The 12266-nt window shown below is 42.0% G+C and overlaps 1 protein-coding gene across 3 annotated transcripts in view; it reads right to left on the bottom strand.

Moving 5' to 3' along the window:
• mlxip (MLX interacting protein) overlaps positions 1–12266 on the bottom strand; it is a 105066-nt gene that overhangs the window by 46623 nt on the left and 46177 nt on the right. For 2 of the 3 annotated variants that reach the window (XM_056593014.1, XM_056593016.1), the window contains 4 exons: positions 9790–9875; positions 9254–9343; positions 9117–9158; positions 106–346 (listed from right to left, as the gene is read on the bottom strand). In XM_056593014.1, the coding sequence (XP_056448989.1) occupies positions 106–346; positions 9117–9158; positions 9254–9343; positions 9790–9875 (459 nt within the window). The remainder of the gene's footprint in view (positions 1–105; positions 347–9116; positions 9159–9253; positions 9344–9789; positions 9876–12266) is intronic. The other variant, XM_056593015.1, reaches the window with a different exon arrangement.

The raw sequence follows: 12266 nt of genomic DNA, 5'->3' as shown, positions 1-12266 counted from the left end.
AGGTATTGAAACAACTGTACTCTGGTTGCACCTGTATTAAAATTGCTAAATTGGATAAATATATCCAATAACAAAGGAGCTGGTCCCTGAAACATAGTTGCTCACCGATGTCCCGCTCGTTGGGACAGGCTACGGGCTGGTGGGAGGCCAGTGTGGAGAACAGGGTGTCTGAGAACTCAGACATCAGGACGTCCATGTCGAACAGCTGGTCCATCTCCATGGGGATGGGGGAGTCGTGGACCTTGCGGGCTACGCGCCGCGTAGCACTCTCCTCGTCCTGACAAAAGGAGACACGGAGTGTGTCTGGAAACACTTCTCCAAACAGGGAGAACTGCTCCTCCGGCCCCTTCAAGCATTGGAACACAGTGCACCACACAAGCTTTGAAGTCATTCACGACGGCATGCAATGTTAAAAGTATAGCAAAACATATCCAATATTATTAGGATAGGGAATGGCCACTGTTACTGGCTCATGTGTGGAGGGGGAGGGTCCTAGAGATTAAACAGCATGCGTAAACGTCCCTGTGATAAAATTTCACAACCTCCTACGTGTGTTTGGACAATTCGCAAACTATTGACCAGTGCCAGAGTCCTCTACGGGTCTTATTTTGGAAACCTGCATCCTCCCGTACCCGCAATACTTAAAAACGCATCATCTATACCAACTGTTTCCACGTGTGTGCGCATGCGTTCGACGAGCACGGAAGCGACAGTCTCACGAGTGTTCAGGCGTCCGACGCGACCTGCACCCGTGTCCGACACAGTTACCTTCCTTTTTTTTCCCACCTGTTTCATCCAAATTGTGCTGGTCACCCGTCGGGTACCCGCGGAAACTTATGTGCCATAAAGGGCTTTTCACACGGGAGACGTTTGACGCGCCTGCTGCATTCTCAATGGTGAGGCGAGCGGGCAGAGAGGGGGTACAGCATCCTGTCAAGCGGCACGACAAGCGGGCGCACTCTCGTGATGCCTTGTTCACACTACATGCGTCCGTTGGCGGATGACTGAGGGCGTGTTTGACGTACAGGGGACTAGTCTCTGTAGACGCCTACTGCAGCCAATCAAATCGCTTTCTGCCGACGGACGGAGGTAGTGTGAACAAGCCCTGAGACTGTCGCTTCCGTGCTCGTCGAATGCATGCGCGCACACGGGGAAACAATTGGTATAGATGAGAATCACAATAAAATGTGACACTGAATTCGAAACCGCACATTGTAATTTCTGCATCCATAATCAAAATATTTATTAGTAATATAGTGAAAAAAATCTAATTGTCATGTTGATTTACGGTGTGTGCCCCTAAAAATTCTGGTTGGGCCCTTAACTTTTTTCACTAGGAGCACTGTGACCCCTAGCTTTTCAGCTAGGGGTCACAGTGCTCCTAGTGAAAAAAGTTAGTCTGGAGACCTGCACTAGTATTAAAGAGCTTAAATTCATGTTATTCAAAATCACGCTCAGGCACAATGGCCCTCATTTATCAAACGAGCGTACGACAGAAAACGTGCGTAAAATGGACGTACGCTCATTTCAACGTTGAGCTTGGCATTTATCAATTTGAACGTGAGCGCAGGCTGCGATGAAATCTCACGTCAGGTCTGAGCTCGTGTACTAAGTTTTTTTGGCGCAACATACGGGTATTTCAATGATGTATAGTGCAGCACAAGTAGCCCATGTTCAACATCTGTATTAATTACTAAATAAATTGGAATTAGCCCAGCCGTTCAAACAATTACAATCAAGTCAGGCCTAATTAAAAACAGTATTGCTATGAAAATAATTAGAATGTGACAGGTGAAATGTTTATTCAGCTGTCTATATTAACAGAAGCTTTGCCAAATAGGTGGTCGTGTCTCAGCGATGGCAGATCTGGCTCTGTTAAGGACCTCAATGCACAGACGAGAGAGTTTTTCGAGACCGCGCCGAATTTTTTAAGGAGGGCGATGAATGGCTCTTGAGTCGTTTTCGTCTCCCAAGGCATCTCCTGATGGAGCTATGCAATGCTTTGGAGCCACAGTTAAGGCGAGAAACTAGGCGATCAAACGCAATACCTGTGTGCAGGTTTGCTCTACCTTGGGATTTTTGGCCACCGGGATCTTGCAGCGGGAGATCGGGGACAGGTCTGCTATTTCCCAGCCAAGTATTAGCCGAACCATGCCAGCAGTTTTGGCAGCTATAATGTATAATAATAACGATCAGCAAACTGGAATCAAACGGGATTTTTATGCTATTGCTAGGTTTCCAAATGTGATTGGTGCGGTTGATTGTACCCATGTGCGTATGAACCATCTATTAATGATTACGCGTACATCAACCGCAAAAGCTACCATTCAGTTAATGTTCCGATTATTTGCGATGCCAGAATGTCAATCCTGAACATGGTAGCCCGATGGCCTGGCGGCACGCACGATTCTTTTATTTTCCAAAATAGCAACGTTGGGCATCGTCTACATCAGGGCGCACTACATGGTCAGAGTCATCTCGGTGAGTTACGCTGCAGTCGCACTGCACCGGCCTCCTCCCGTTTCTTGCTTGGCCGGCTTCACAGCCGCAACACGTTTTTTGGTGCTGAGCTTCATGTCGGACCATTTTTTCTTCACCTTATTCGGAATTAAATAACTTTAACGGAATGCAAACAATAGCATATATGTGAAATGTTTTAAGCTGGATAACAGAAGTTGTACATTTAATTTATTATTTAATTAATTTAATTAACAAACCTCTTCCGTAGCCCGACGAACATTGGAAACACTATTCACTGCAACAGTTATTTCCTTCCATGTAGCATTCTTTTGCTGGCCTTAGTTTAATGCCAGCTATAGGCTACCAAATAAAACCAGACGGTTCGCATCCACCAGTGACCCGAGCGTCTCCATTTGGGTCTCGGAAAAATTCCTCTATTTTACCGTTGGACGTTTCTCCATGTCGTAAAAGTTAGGGGCGAGACTTCTGAAGACGTGCTTTTATATGGGCGTGTTACGTTAATTACGATCGATCTCAGCCGCCGTATTTATCAACACCAAGATCCTTCGTACGCTGGGATTGGTGTGATACGAAGGTTTCGTAAATCTCACGTGGGTCCAAGCGTAAGATGAATCATGCGTTCAGATTTGCGCTCATTTCTACGTTCGTTTGATAAATGAGGGCCAATGGGAGGCGACGCAGGCAGAGCCCAGATAGCGACACTTGTTGTACGACCTTGCTAACATGCAACCTATAAACATCTTAGAACTAAATATACAATGACAACCCATACTGGAAATAAGCAGTTATGATATATATACTCGTATGCAAACATACTGTATGGCCAGTGTGACACAATACATGTGACAGTAATAGGGCTACACGATATTAGGAACACATGCGATATTTTTCTATTAAGATAATGATATGACTTGCGATATTGAATGTTTTTGTTCACTCTACTTGTTTCCAACATAGACTGATGCAGAAATTCAAAAAAGAAATGCATCGTTTCCATTATTGGGAAAAATGTAGCTACACCTGCAATGCTGGCAATAAGTCATCTTGCACCCTTAAACATTTTCTGATACTGTGAACAAAATAAAATTGTCATTGTATCCTCTTTTCAAACCTGGTAGCCTTCTTCTAAACCATTCATTTGTTGAGCCAATAAGGTGAGGCAGAATGGGGTCTGGGGAGTCAAGGTTGCTTAAATTATGATATTAAAAGCACATAAAATAATAATAATTTGACAGTAATAAAACAATGATATACCTTTATGGTTGAGTTCTTGGCCCAAAAAAGCTTACACAATGAACAATCAGCAAAAATGTGGTTAAACTAAAGTGCATGTGTTGAACTCGAGGGCAAACACTGTGCGTAGAGTCACCAGAGTCCTGCAACGGGTCGGGTACCCGCATAAAAGTTGCTCAAACGGGCGGATTGTGACGTCCCTAAGATTCACGGGCGGGGATGCGGGCGGGTAAAGAACTCCTTGCGGGTGGATAGGGGATGAGAACCAAAACAGTATTTTAGTTTGCTGAAATAAAACATAATTGAAAAGTATGTGAAATATTCTGGCGCAGACTACATTTTATCGCCGTTCAAGTAATCTTTGCGTTATGTCTATTGCAAGCGTTGATAGTGCGATGACGATACATTTTCGATATATCGTGCAGCCCTAGACAGTAATGCTATGAATTACAGCTCATACTAGAAAATGCATTTCCTGCAGAAAATTACCAATTAGTAATTTAGTTGTCGAATATTTACAGGAAGTGCAGCTCATGCCAGCAGTTTGGTCCGGACCAAGTGACGGTCCTATCCGGACCCATGACCAATTTAAAATAATGCGATATATATTTTTACATTTCACTATACAAAGCATGATTATGTTAATAAAGACATTTCTCACTGAAATATAAATTTAACGGCAGAATAGTCCTTAGTACAGCATAAAAACAGCAAAAAGTAATGATCTTCACAAGAGCGAAGATCATGCACTCATGAATGAGAAAATGGCATGCTCGAAAATTAGGAAAGTTGGTCACGAAAACAGACATTTTAAAGATGAATGGACAGACCAATACATGTTCATTCTCCCGCAAGGCAGTACTAAACCTTTGTTTTGTCTTTTATGTGTTGAAACTGTTGCGCTGATAAAAAGCGGGAATATTAAGCGTCATTACGAATCCAAACACAGATCCTTCGAGGAAAAGTATCCCCGGAAGTCAGAAGTAAGAGCGCGTAAAATATCCGAGCTGATAGCTCAGTATGAGAGGCCTACGCGAGTCTTCACACACTCATTTACAGGCCAGCAACGTGCAAATGAATGCTCACTTCAAGAATAATTCAATGTAGGGGTTAATCTAAACCGGGAAAGAGGGGCGCTGCGCCTCCTTGTTTCAACCCAGCGCCTCCTTGTCGAAAATTTTAAATTACTTAAAATCTCCCGGAATGGAGAGCGAGCGAGCAAGACCGCGCACAGAGACAGACGTGCTTCTAACCGCGTTCGCATCTGTGTAGCGAGCGCGCAGCACAACAGAGAGGGATCTAGAAACTGTGCATGAGGCAGTGTGCACGTGAGCCTCAGGCGCCTCCTGATTGGCCTGGATCGGTAAGTCAACCAATCAGTTTACAGTGTAGGCGGGCTTTTATCTCTTCTCCCGAACCAAATTTATCAGTTCAGTGAATCTGAGAGTGTCTGAGAAGAAAGAAAATATAGCGTTTGGTGACTTAGTTTACAGTGTTTTTAAAATGTCGTGCCGCGGGGTGAAGGAAAGCAAGGATTGTCTTGCAAATTTTCAAAAGCTCCGCACCGCGGAAGGGGGGGGAACCCCCCCTTCCACACCTTCCCCCCCCGCTCGGTCGCTTTGCTCCCTCGCCATTGATGTTTTCCCCCTTGTGATTTTTTTCTAGAAAAACCCCTGCAATGTATTATAAATGTGAAAAAAAAATTGAAATCGGTTCATCCTAGCCTGAAAAAAGGAGGAAAGAGTGTTTTCATGGTCTCTCTGGCTCAAAGTAAGAAAACCTCCAACTACCACAGTGCATTGCGCTCGCTGCCCCGCCCACCTGTCGGTCTCCCGTCCCCCTCATTCCCCCTCAGTACGCGAGCTCCCGCCCCCTCTCATTCCTTATTGGTGGAAAAATTTGCCACCAAAAGTGTGTTGTAGTCCTCGGCCCTTCCAGCGGGACAAGAGGTTTCTCCCGAAATGACGTCAAACGCGTCATTTGACGTCATTTCGGGAGAAAATTAGATGAGAAAAAATGGGCCAAGGGGAGTCTGGTTTAGACTGATATTTATTTATATATTTATTTATATTACAATAGCGATTTTATAATGATAGAACGCCGGTTCTAAATGGGTGAAGTATCCCTTTAAGATTGCATGGATTTTGGGGCAACATAAAAAAAACTTTCAGTGACGAGACGAGACGGTTGTGAAGGAGGGCTTGAACGCCACTGCCCAGACGTTAATTGAAGGTAAACAAAGGGATGAATTGTGTGAAAAAAAAATCAAGCAAATCCCAATGTCAGCTGCAACGGCCACCATAATAATCCGAAATGTTATCAGATGACGCATTGTCACAGCTTGATGCGGCTGTTCAGAGTGCCCCATGCATATCCTTAGCCATTGATGAGTCTTCAGATGTAACGGACAATTTACATATGCTTCATTAAATATAAAGAAACCCTCCGAAGAGGAGGGTGGCAAAAAAATAAATAATAATCATGTGTGTTACTTTACTTTGTTAAAAGTAAGCTATTTGGAAATTGAAAATAAATTCCTCTGAAATTATAAGGAAATATGCCGTGTTGATTGTATTTGACAAAAGTAGGTTATTAGGAGGTGGTAGGTAAGAGGTTCGGACCTTTCTTGAAAGGAATTTTTAGTAACTGTTGAGTAATTTGATCAATTTTTGTTGAAGACCCCAGACCTAACTCACTTGTCTGGCATTGCCATGACGATACAGCATGCAATACTATGAGGGGCCATTTAGGACATAACTAATTGAGACACTCTCACACACATACCTATGAAACACTCTTACACTCACTACTGAAACGCTCACACACTCACTACTGAAACACTCACACATACATACATACTCTTCTGAAACACTTACACATACATATGAGAAACACACACGCATACATACATACCTCTGTGGCATATACACATACATATGAAATGCTTACATTCATACAAGTGAAACATTTATACGTATCTATCGGAAACACTCATGCAAGCACATATTTGTATAAATGTTTCAAATGTATGAATACGTTTTTCAGTTATATGTATGTATGCTCTTACATGAGGATGTGCAAGCGTTTCACATGTAGTATTCATACCAGTGATTTCAGTGACGGTGAGAGCGTTTCAATGGTGAATGTAAGAGTGTTTCATAGGTATGTGTGCATGAAATTCCAAGGTCAAGGTCGGCATTTAAACCGGAAGGCGGGAACAAAGAGTGCCGGTTTCTAAGCCTAACGGTGAAGAGCGTGACATTTCAGCCAATCTAAGCCAACGGTGAAGAGCGTGACTGACATTTCAGGTTTTTTGTGTTATTGAATATGAATATGAAGGTGCAACTTTTAATTATTTTGATCAGTCTGAGGCTTTATTTATAATTGGCAATCGCGATGAAATCGTATATTTTCTAAATAGGGTGCTGCGCTGCGTTGAAAGCCTACAGCAAGACCCGGGAGACGAGAGATGTTTTAGAGAGCTTAATGACCACACCATTATATTAAATTCCATGTCGCCCACGATACGACATAACAGTTGAGCAATTTAACCAGTGCCTGGGACTTGGTTTTAACTGGCAGGGAATTGCTTATTTTTTCGGAATAAACCGTCGAACTGTGTTCAGACATAGGCAACGTCTTGGTGTCGGACCTTTAGAATACACCTCCTTGACCAATGTAGAACTTACATCAATCGTGAGGGAGATTTCCATGAGTACCCCGAATGCTGGTGAGAGATACGTCATTGGAAGTCTACGGGCTCGCGGAATTCGCAAAAAATGTAAAAGAGACAGAAATAATTGTATTCCATGATTTCCATCATTCATTAATGGGTCAATTAAGTTGCCCCAGTTAAATTGCTCAACTGTTATGTCGTATCGTGGGCGACATGGAATGCCAAGTCTGGCTGTAGGTGGAACCGGAGGAAGGCAGTTTTCTTGAGTATTTCTAGGCCTAGTTCTAAAATTACACAATCTACTGAAACAAAAACATATTGACTGCAAAAAAACAACAGTCTCTCCATCAGGTCCTTCCCTAGAGCGAAACATGGACAACATCGAATTTAATATAATGGTGTGGTCATTAAGCTCTCTAAAACATCTCTCGTCTCCCGGGTCTTGCTGTAGGCTTTCAACGCAGCGCAGCACCCTATTTAGAAATTTCATCGCGATTGCCAATTACAAACAAAGCCTCCAGACTGATCAAAATAATTAAAAGTTGCACCTTCATGTTCATATTCAATAACACAAAAAAACTGAAATGTCAGTCACGCTCTTCACCGTTGGCTTAGATTGGCTGAAATGTCACGCTCTTCACCGTTAGGCTTAGAAACCGGCACTCTTTGTTCTCGCCTTCCGGTTTAAATGCCGACCTTGACCTTGGAATTTCATGCACACATACCTATGAAACACTCTTACATTCACTATTGAAACGCTCTCACCGTCACTACTGAAATTACTGGTACGATTACTACATGTGAAACGCTTGCACATCCTCATGTAAGAGCATACATACATATAACTGAAAAACATATTCATACATTTGAAACATTTATACAAATATGTGCTTGCATGAGTGTTTCAGATAGATACGTATAAATGTTTCACTTGTATGAATGTAAGCATTTCATATGTATGTGTATATGCCACAGAGGTATGTATGTATGCGTGTGTGTTTCTCATATGTATGTGTAAGTGTTTCAGAAGAGTATGTATGTATGTGTGAGTGTTTCAGTATTGAGTGTGTGAGCGTTTCAGTAGTGAGTGTAAGAGTGTTTCATAGGTATGTGTGTGAGAGTGTCTCAATTAGTTATGTCCTAAACGGCCCCTCATACAATACAAATATTTAAGTGCACTTGTAAAGTGTCCCTAAATGTACGTGTACTTTACTTATTATAGGCAATCAATTTGGTAATTGGAAAGCCATAGCAACATTTACAAGGCATATAGCACTAAATGTAAATGAAGACTAGTGACTCAGTGAGGTCATAAAAGATCCCAGGGCACTTATCGCAAAGAGTAGGGGTTTCCCCGGTGTCCTGGCCCAACCAGGCTTAATCAATCTGGCCCCCTAATCATCCTCCTGTATAGTTGGCTGACACATTAATTCCTTCACTCTCCACCTCAAGCTGGTGTGTGGTGAGCGTTCTGGTGCAGATTTACTGCCGTGCATCATCCAAGTGGGTGCTACACACTGGTGGTGGTTAGTTCCCCCTTCAATGTAAAAGCGTCTTTGAGTGTCTAGAATAGCTCTACATGAATTCAATCCATTATTATTATTATTAAGAATTTAGAATAGCGTGCAAAACACATTTGGTCCAACCAAATGTGATTTTGATTTGATTTTGACGGCTCTTTTGTCACAGTGCATTGCAATAACAATATATGAAAGAACTAACATACCTGTAGCAGGCTGGATAGATCATCATCCTTGTGCTTCTGTAACTGAAAAAAAATGTTACAGATTACAAAAATATGTAACATCTATTTCAATCAATCATGTTAGCCGGTTTTGCACATTTCAACTTTTAATACCCTACCCTCTTCTTAAAGTATGTTCTCCACTTGTGATACTCCCTTATCACGATTTCTATTCTTCTTTTCCAGTAATTTCCCTCTGTGGCAATTGCCTAAGAAACACAAATGAAATGGTTGGCAAACAAACGGACCAAGGTGCTAAGAATAATCCTTGTGTTCGGCCCATGGTGTCCACCTTTCAGAATAGCACCTGTATCCTTAATGTCAGGTTATTTTGCAGGGTGGCTGGGCTGCTGTGTAATGCCACGGACATTTTGCATAGCAAACAAATGGCTGATTGGTTGCTGATTAAAAGTATTCCGAAATCTCTATGTGTATTCGGTCTGGAAAAACTTAAAAAGGAGCCTCTTAGGTGGCAGACTCTGCTGAGGCCTCAGTGTTTTTTATGTTTATCTAGAGACGTTCCGGAGCCGAATTGTGTTTTAGAAATAACAAAATTTCAAAATATTTATGCACATTTTCATCATTAAAGTCATGGTTGACGTCAAAGAATGGTGGGAGACCTGCTTTATGGTGATGCTAAGCTCCTCCTCCTCACCATTGATGGACGATGGACCTCAGATTCCATGTTCCCATCCAGCGGAGTGACGAAATGACACACTGGATTTTCCCTTTTCTCCACATCTTGAATCACAAATTATAGCAATATTTACAAACAAAATGCATTCTTACAATTGCATTACAGTAGAATATAGGACCGTTTAAGGAGATAGCATAGAAATAATCAATCATAAGTAGAAAATGCATTTCCTACAGAAAATGCGGTGAGGGATGTGGTGCAAAGTGAGGCAAGGCAAGGCAAGGCAACTTTATTTATATAGCACTTTTCATGCACAAGGCAGATTCAAAGTGCTTCACATATAAACATTGTCATACAATAAAATAAAATAATAGATAAGTAAAAGAAAAACATATGCAAAGAAATGGGTAAAATAGAAAAAGGCATTTTAGTATTAAAATAGAAAATAAAGGCAAAGTTAAAAAAGCTTTTTAGAAAGTGCAATGTATCTAAGATTTTAGCAGAAAGCTATAGCAAACATAAAAGTCTTCAGTCTTGTTTTAGAGGTGCTCAGAGTTGGGGCAAGTCTTAAATCCTCTGGGAGTTTATTCCAGCTATTTGTTGCATAGTAACTAAATCCTGCTTTCCCATGTTTTGTGTTTACTCTGGGGATAATTAACAGATTGGTCTCAGAGGATCTTAGTGGTCTAGAAGGCTGATGTAGTGGAAGCATATCAGTTAAATATTTTGGGCCTAAACCATGTAGGGATTTATAGGTTAGCAACATGATTTTAAAATAAATTCTCTGACCTACAGGAAGCCAATGTAACGATTTCAGAATTGGTGTAATATGATCAAATTATTTGGTCTTTGTTAGAACTCTAGCAGCAGCATTCTGAACAAGCTGAAGCTTCCTCAGAGTTTGTTTTGGGAGACCTGTGAGGAGACCATTGCAGTAATCAAGCTTACTAGTGATAAAGGCATGTACAAGTTTTTGTAAGTCTTCGGTGGACATGAGCCCTCTAAGTCTTGCTACATTTTTAAGGTGATAATATGCCGATTTTGTAACTGATTTGATGTGACTGTCAAAATGTAAATCTGAATCCATGATAACCCCTAGATTTCTGGCTTTGATTGAGGTTTTCAGGGACAGAGAGTGAAGGTGTTGGGTTACTTTAAGCCTTTCCGTTTTAGAACCAAATACAATTATCTCCGTTTTGTCCTCATTTAGTTGAAGGAAATTTCGGCACATCCATTCCTTCACTTGCTCAATGCACTGGCACAGCAGATCTATGGGCCGATAGCCATTTGGTGATAGCGATACATAGATTTGCGTGTCATCAGCATAGCAATGATGGTCAATATTGTTATTTTGCATGATTTGCCCTAGTGGGAGCATGTAGATGTTGAATAAAGAGGGTCCTAAGATCGAACCTTGTGGGACTCCACATGTCACGTTGGTTGATTCTGATACAAAGTCGCCAATGGAAACAAAGTAGTTCCTATTTTGTAGGTAGGACCTGAACCAATTTAAGACAGTGCCTGAAAGCCCCACCCAGTTTACTAACTTTTCCAGAAGTAATGTATGGTCTACAGTGTCGAATGCAGCACTGAGGTCAAGTAGCATTAGTATTGAGGTTTTGCCAGAGTCTGTGTTAAGACGGATGTCGTTTACAACTTTAATAAGGGCGGTCTCAGTGCTGTGCAGGGGTCGAAATCCTGATTGGAAGGTGTCATAGCAACCAGTTGATGCCAGGAAGTGATTTAGTTGCTGGAGGACAACTTTCTCAATGATTTTACTTATGAAGGGTAGATTTGATATTGGTCTGTAGTTGTTAATAAGAGAGGCATCTAGGCTCCGCTTTTTTAAAAGGGGTTTAATAACTGCAGTTTTCAAAGCTTTTGGGAACTTGCCTGACTGGAGAGAGTTGTTAACTATCTGCAATATGTCTACTGCTAGGCATTCGAAAACATTCTTAAAGAGGTTGGTAAAGTGAGGTTCAAAATATGTTTCAATAAAGCCTGATTGTTTAACCCTGCGTTCACACCAAAAGATGCATTTGCTGCCCGAACGCGTTGACGCCTGAGTTTTGCGGCGCGTCAAATCAAGTTTTGCGGCGCGTCAAAGGTTTGCGGCGCGTCAAAAGTTGAAATATTTCAACTCGAGCAGCATTCGACGCGCCGCAAAATACGTGAACGCACCCTTCGCCCGTGCCCGGCAGCGGGCACGGGCATGCCGCGCCGCAAATCAGATTTTGACGCGCCGCAAATCAAGTTTTGCTGCCCGTTTTCTCGGCAGCAAATGCTGCGGCAGCAAAGCAGCAACGCGTCTCTACATTCACTTTGAATGGGATCACGACGCGCGTCAACTTTTTGCATCTTTTGGTGTGAACGCAGGGTTAAACGTAAAGAAATGCGGACTGGCTTAAATCAAGTGAAAAGATTTGAATAGAGTTCAAAAGTCTAAATGGAGTAAACAATGTAAACATGTACACCATTCAAAAAATTCTAATAGT

The sequence above is a fragment of the Gadus chalcogrammus genome, chromosome 6, assembly GCF_026213295.1.
Source record: "Gadus chalcogrammus isolate NIFS_2021 chromosome 6, NIFS_Gcha_1.0, whole genome shotgun sequence".
Taxonomy (NCBI): domain Eukaryota; kingdom Metazoa; phylum Chordata; class Actinopteri; order Gadiformes; family Gadidae; genus Gadus; species Gadus chalcogrammus.
Note: the sequence above shows the minus strand (reverse complement) of the source record. Positions and strands in the feature narration are given on the sequence as shown.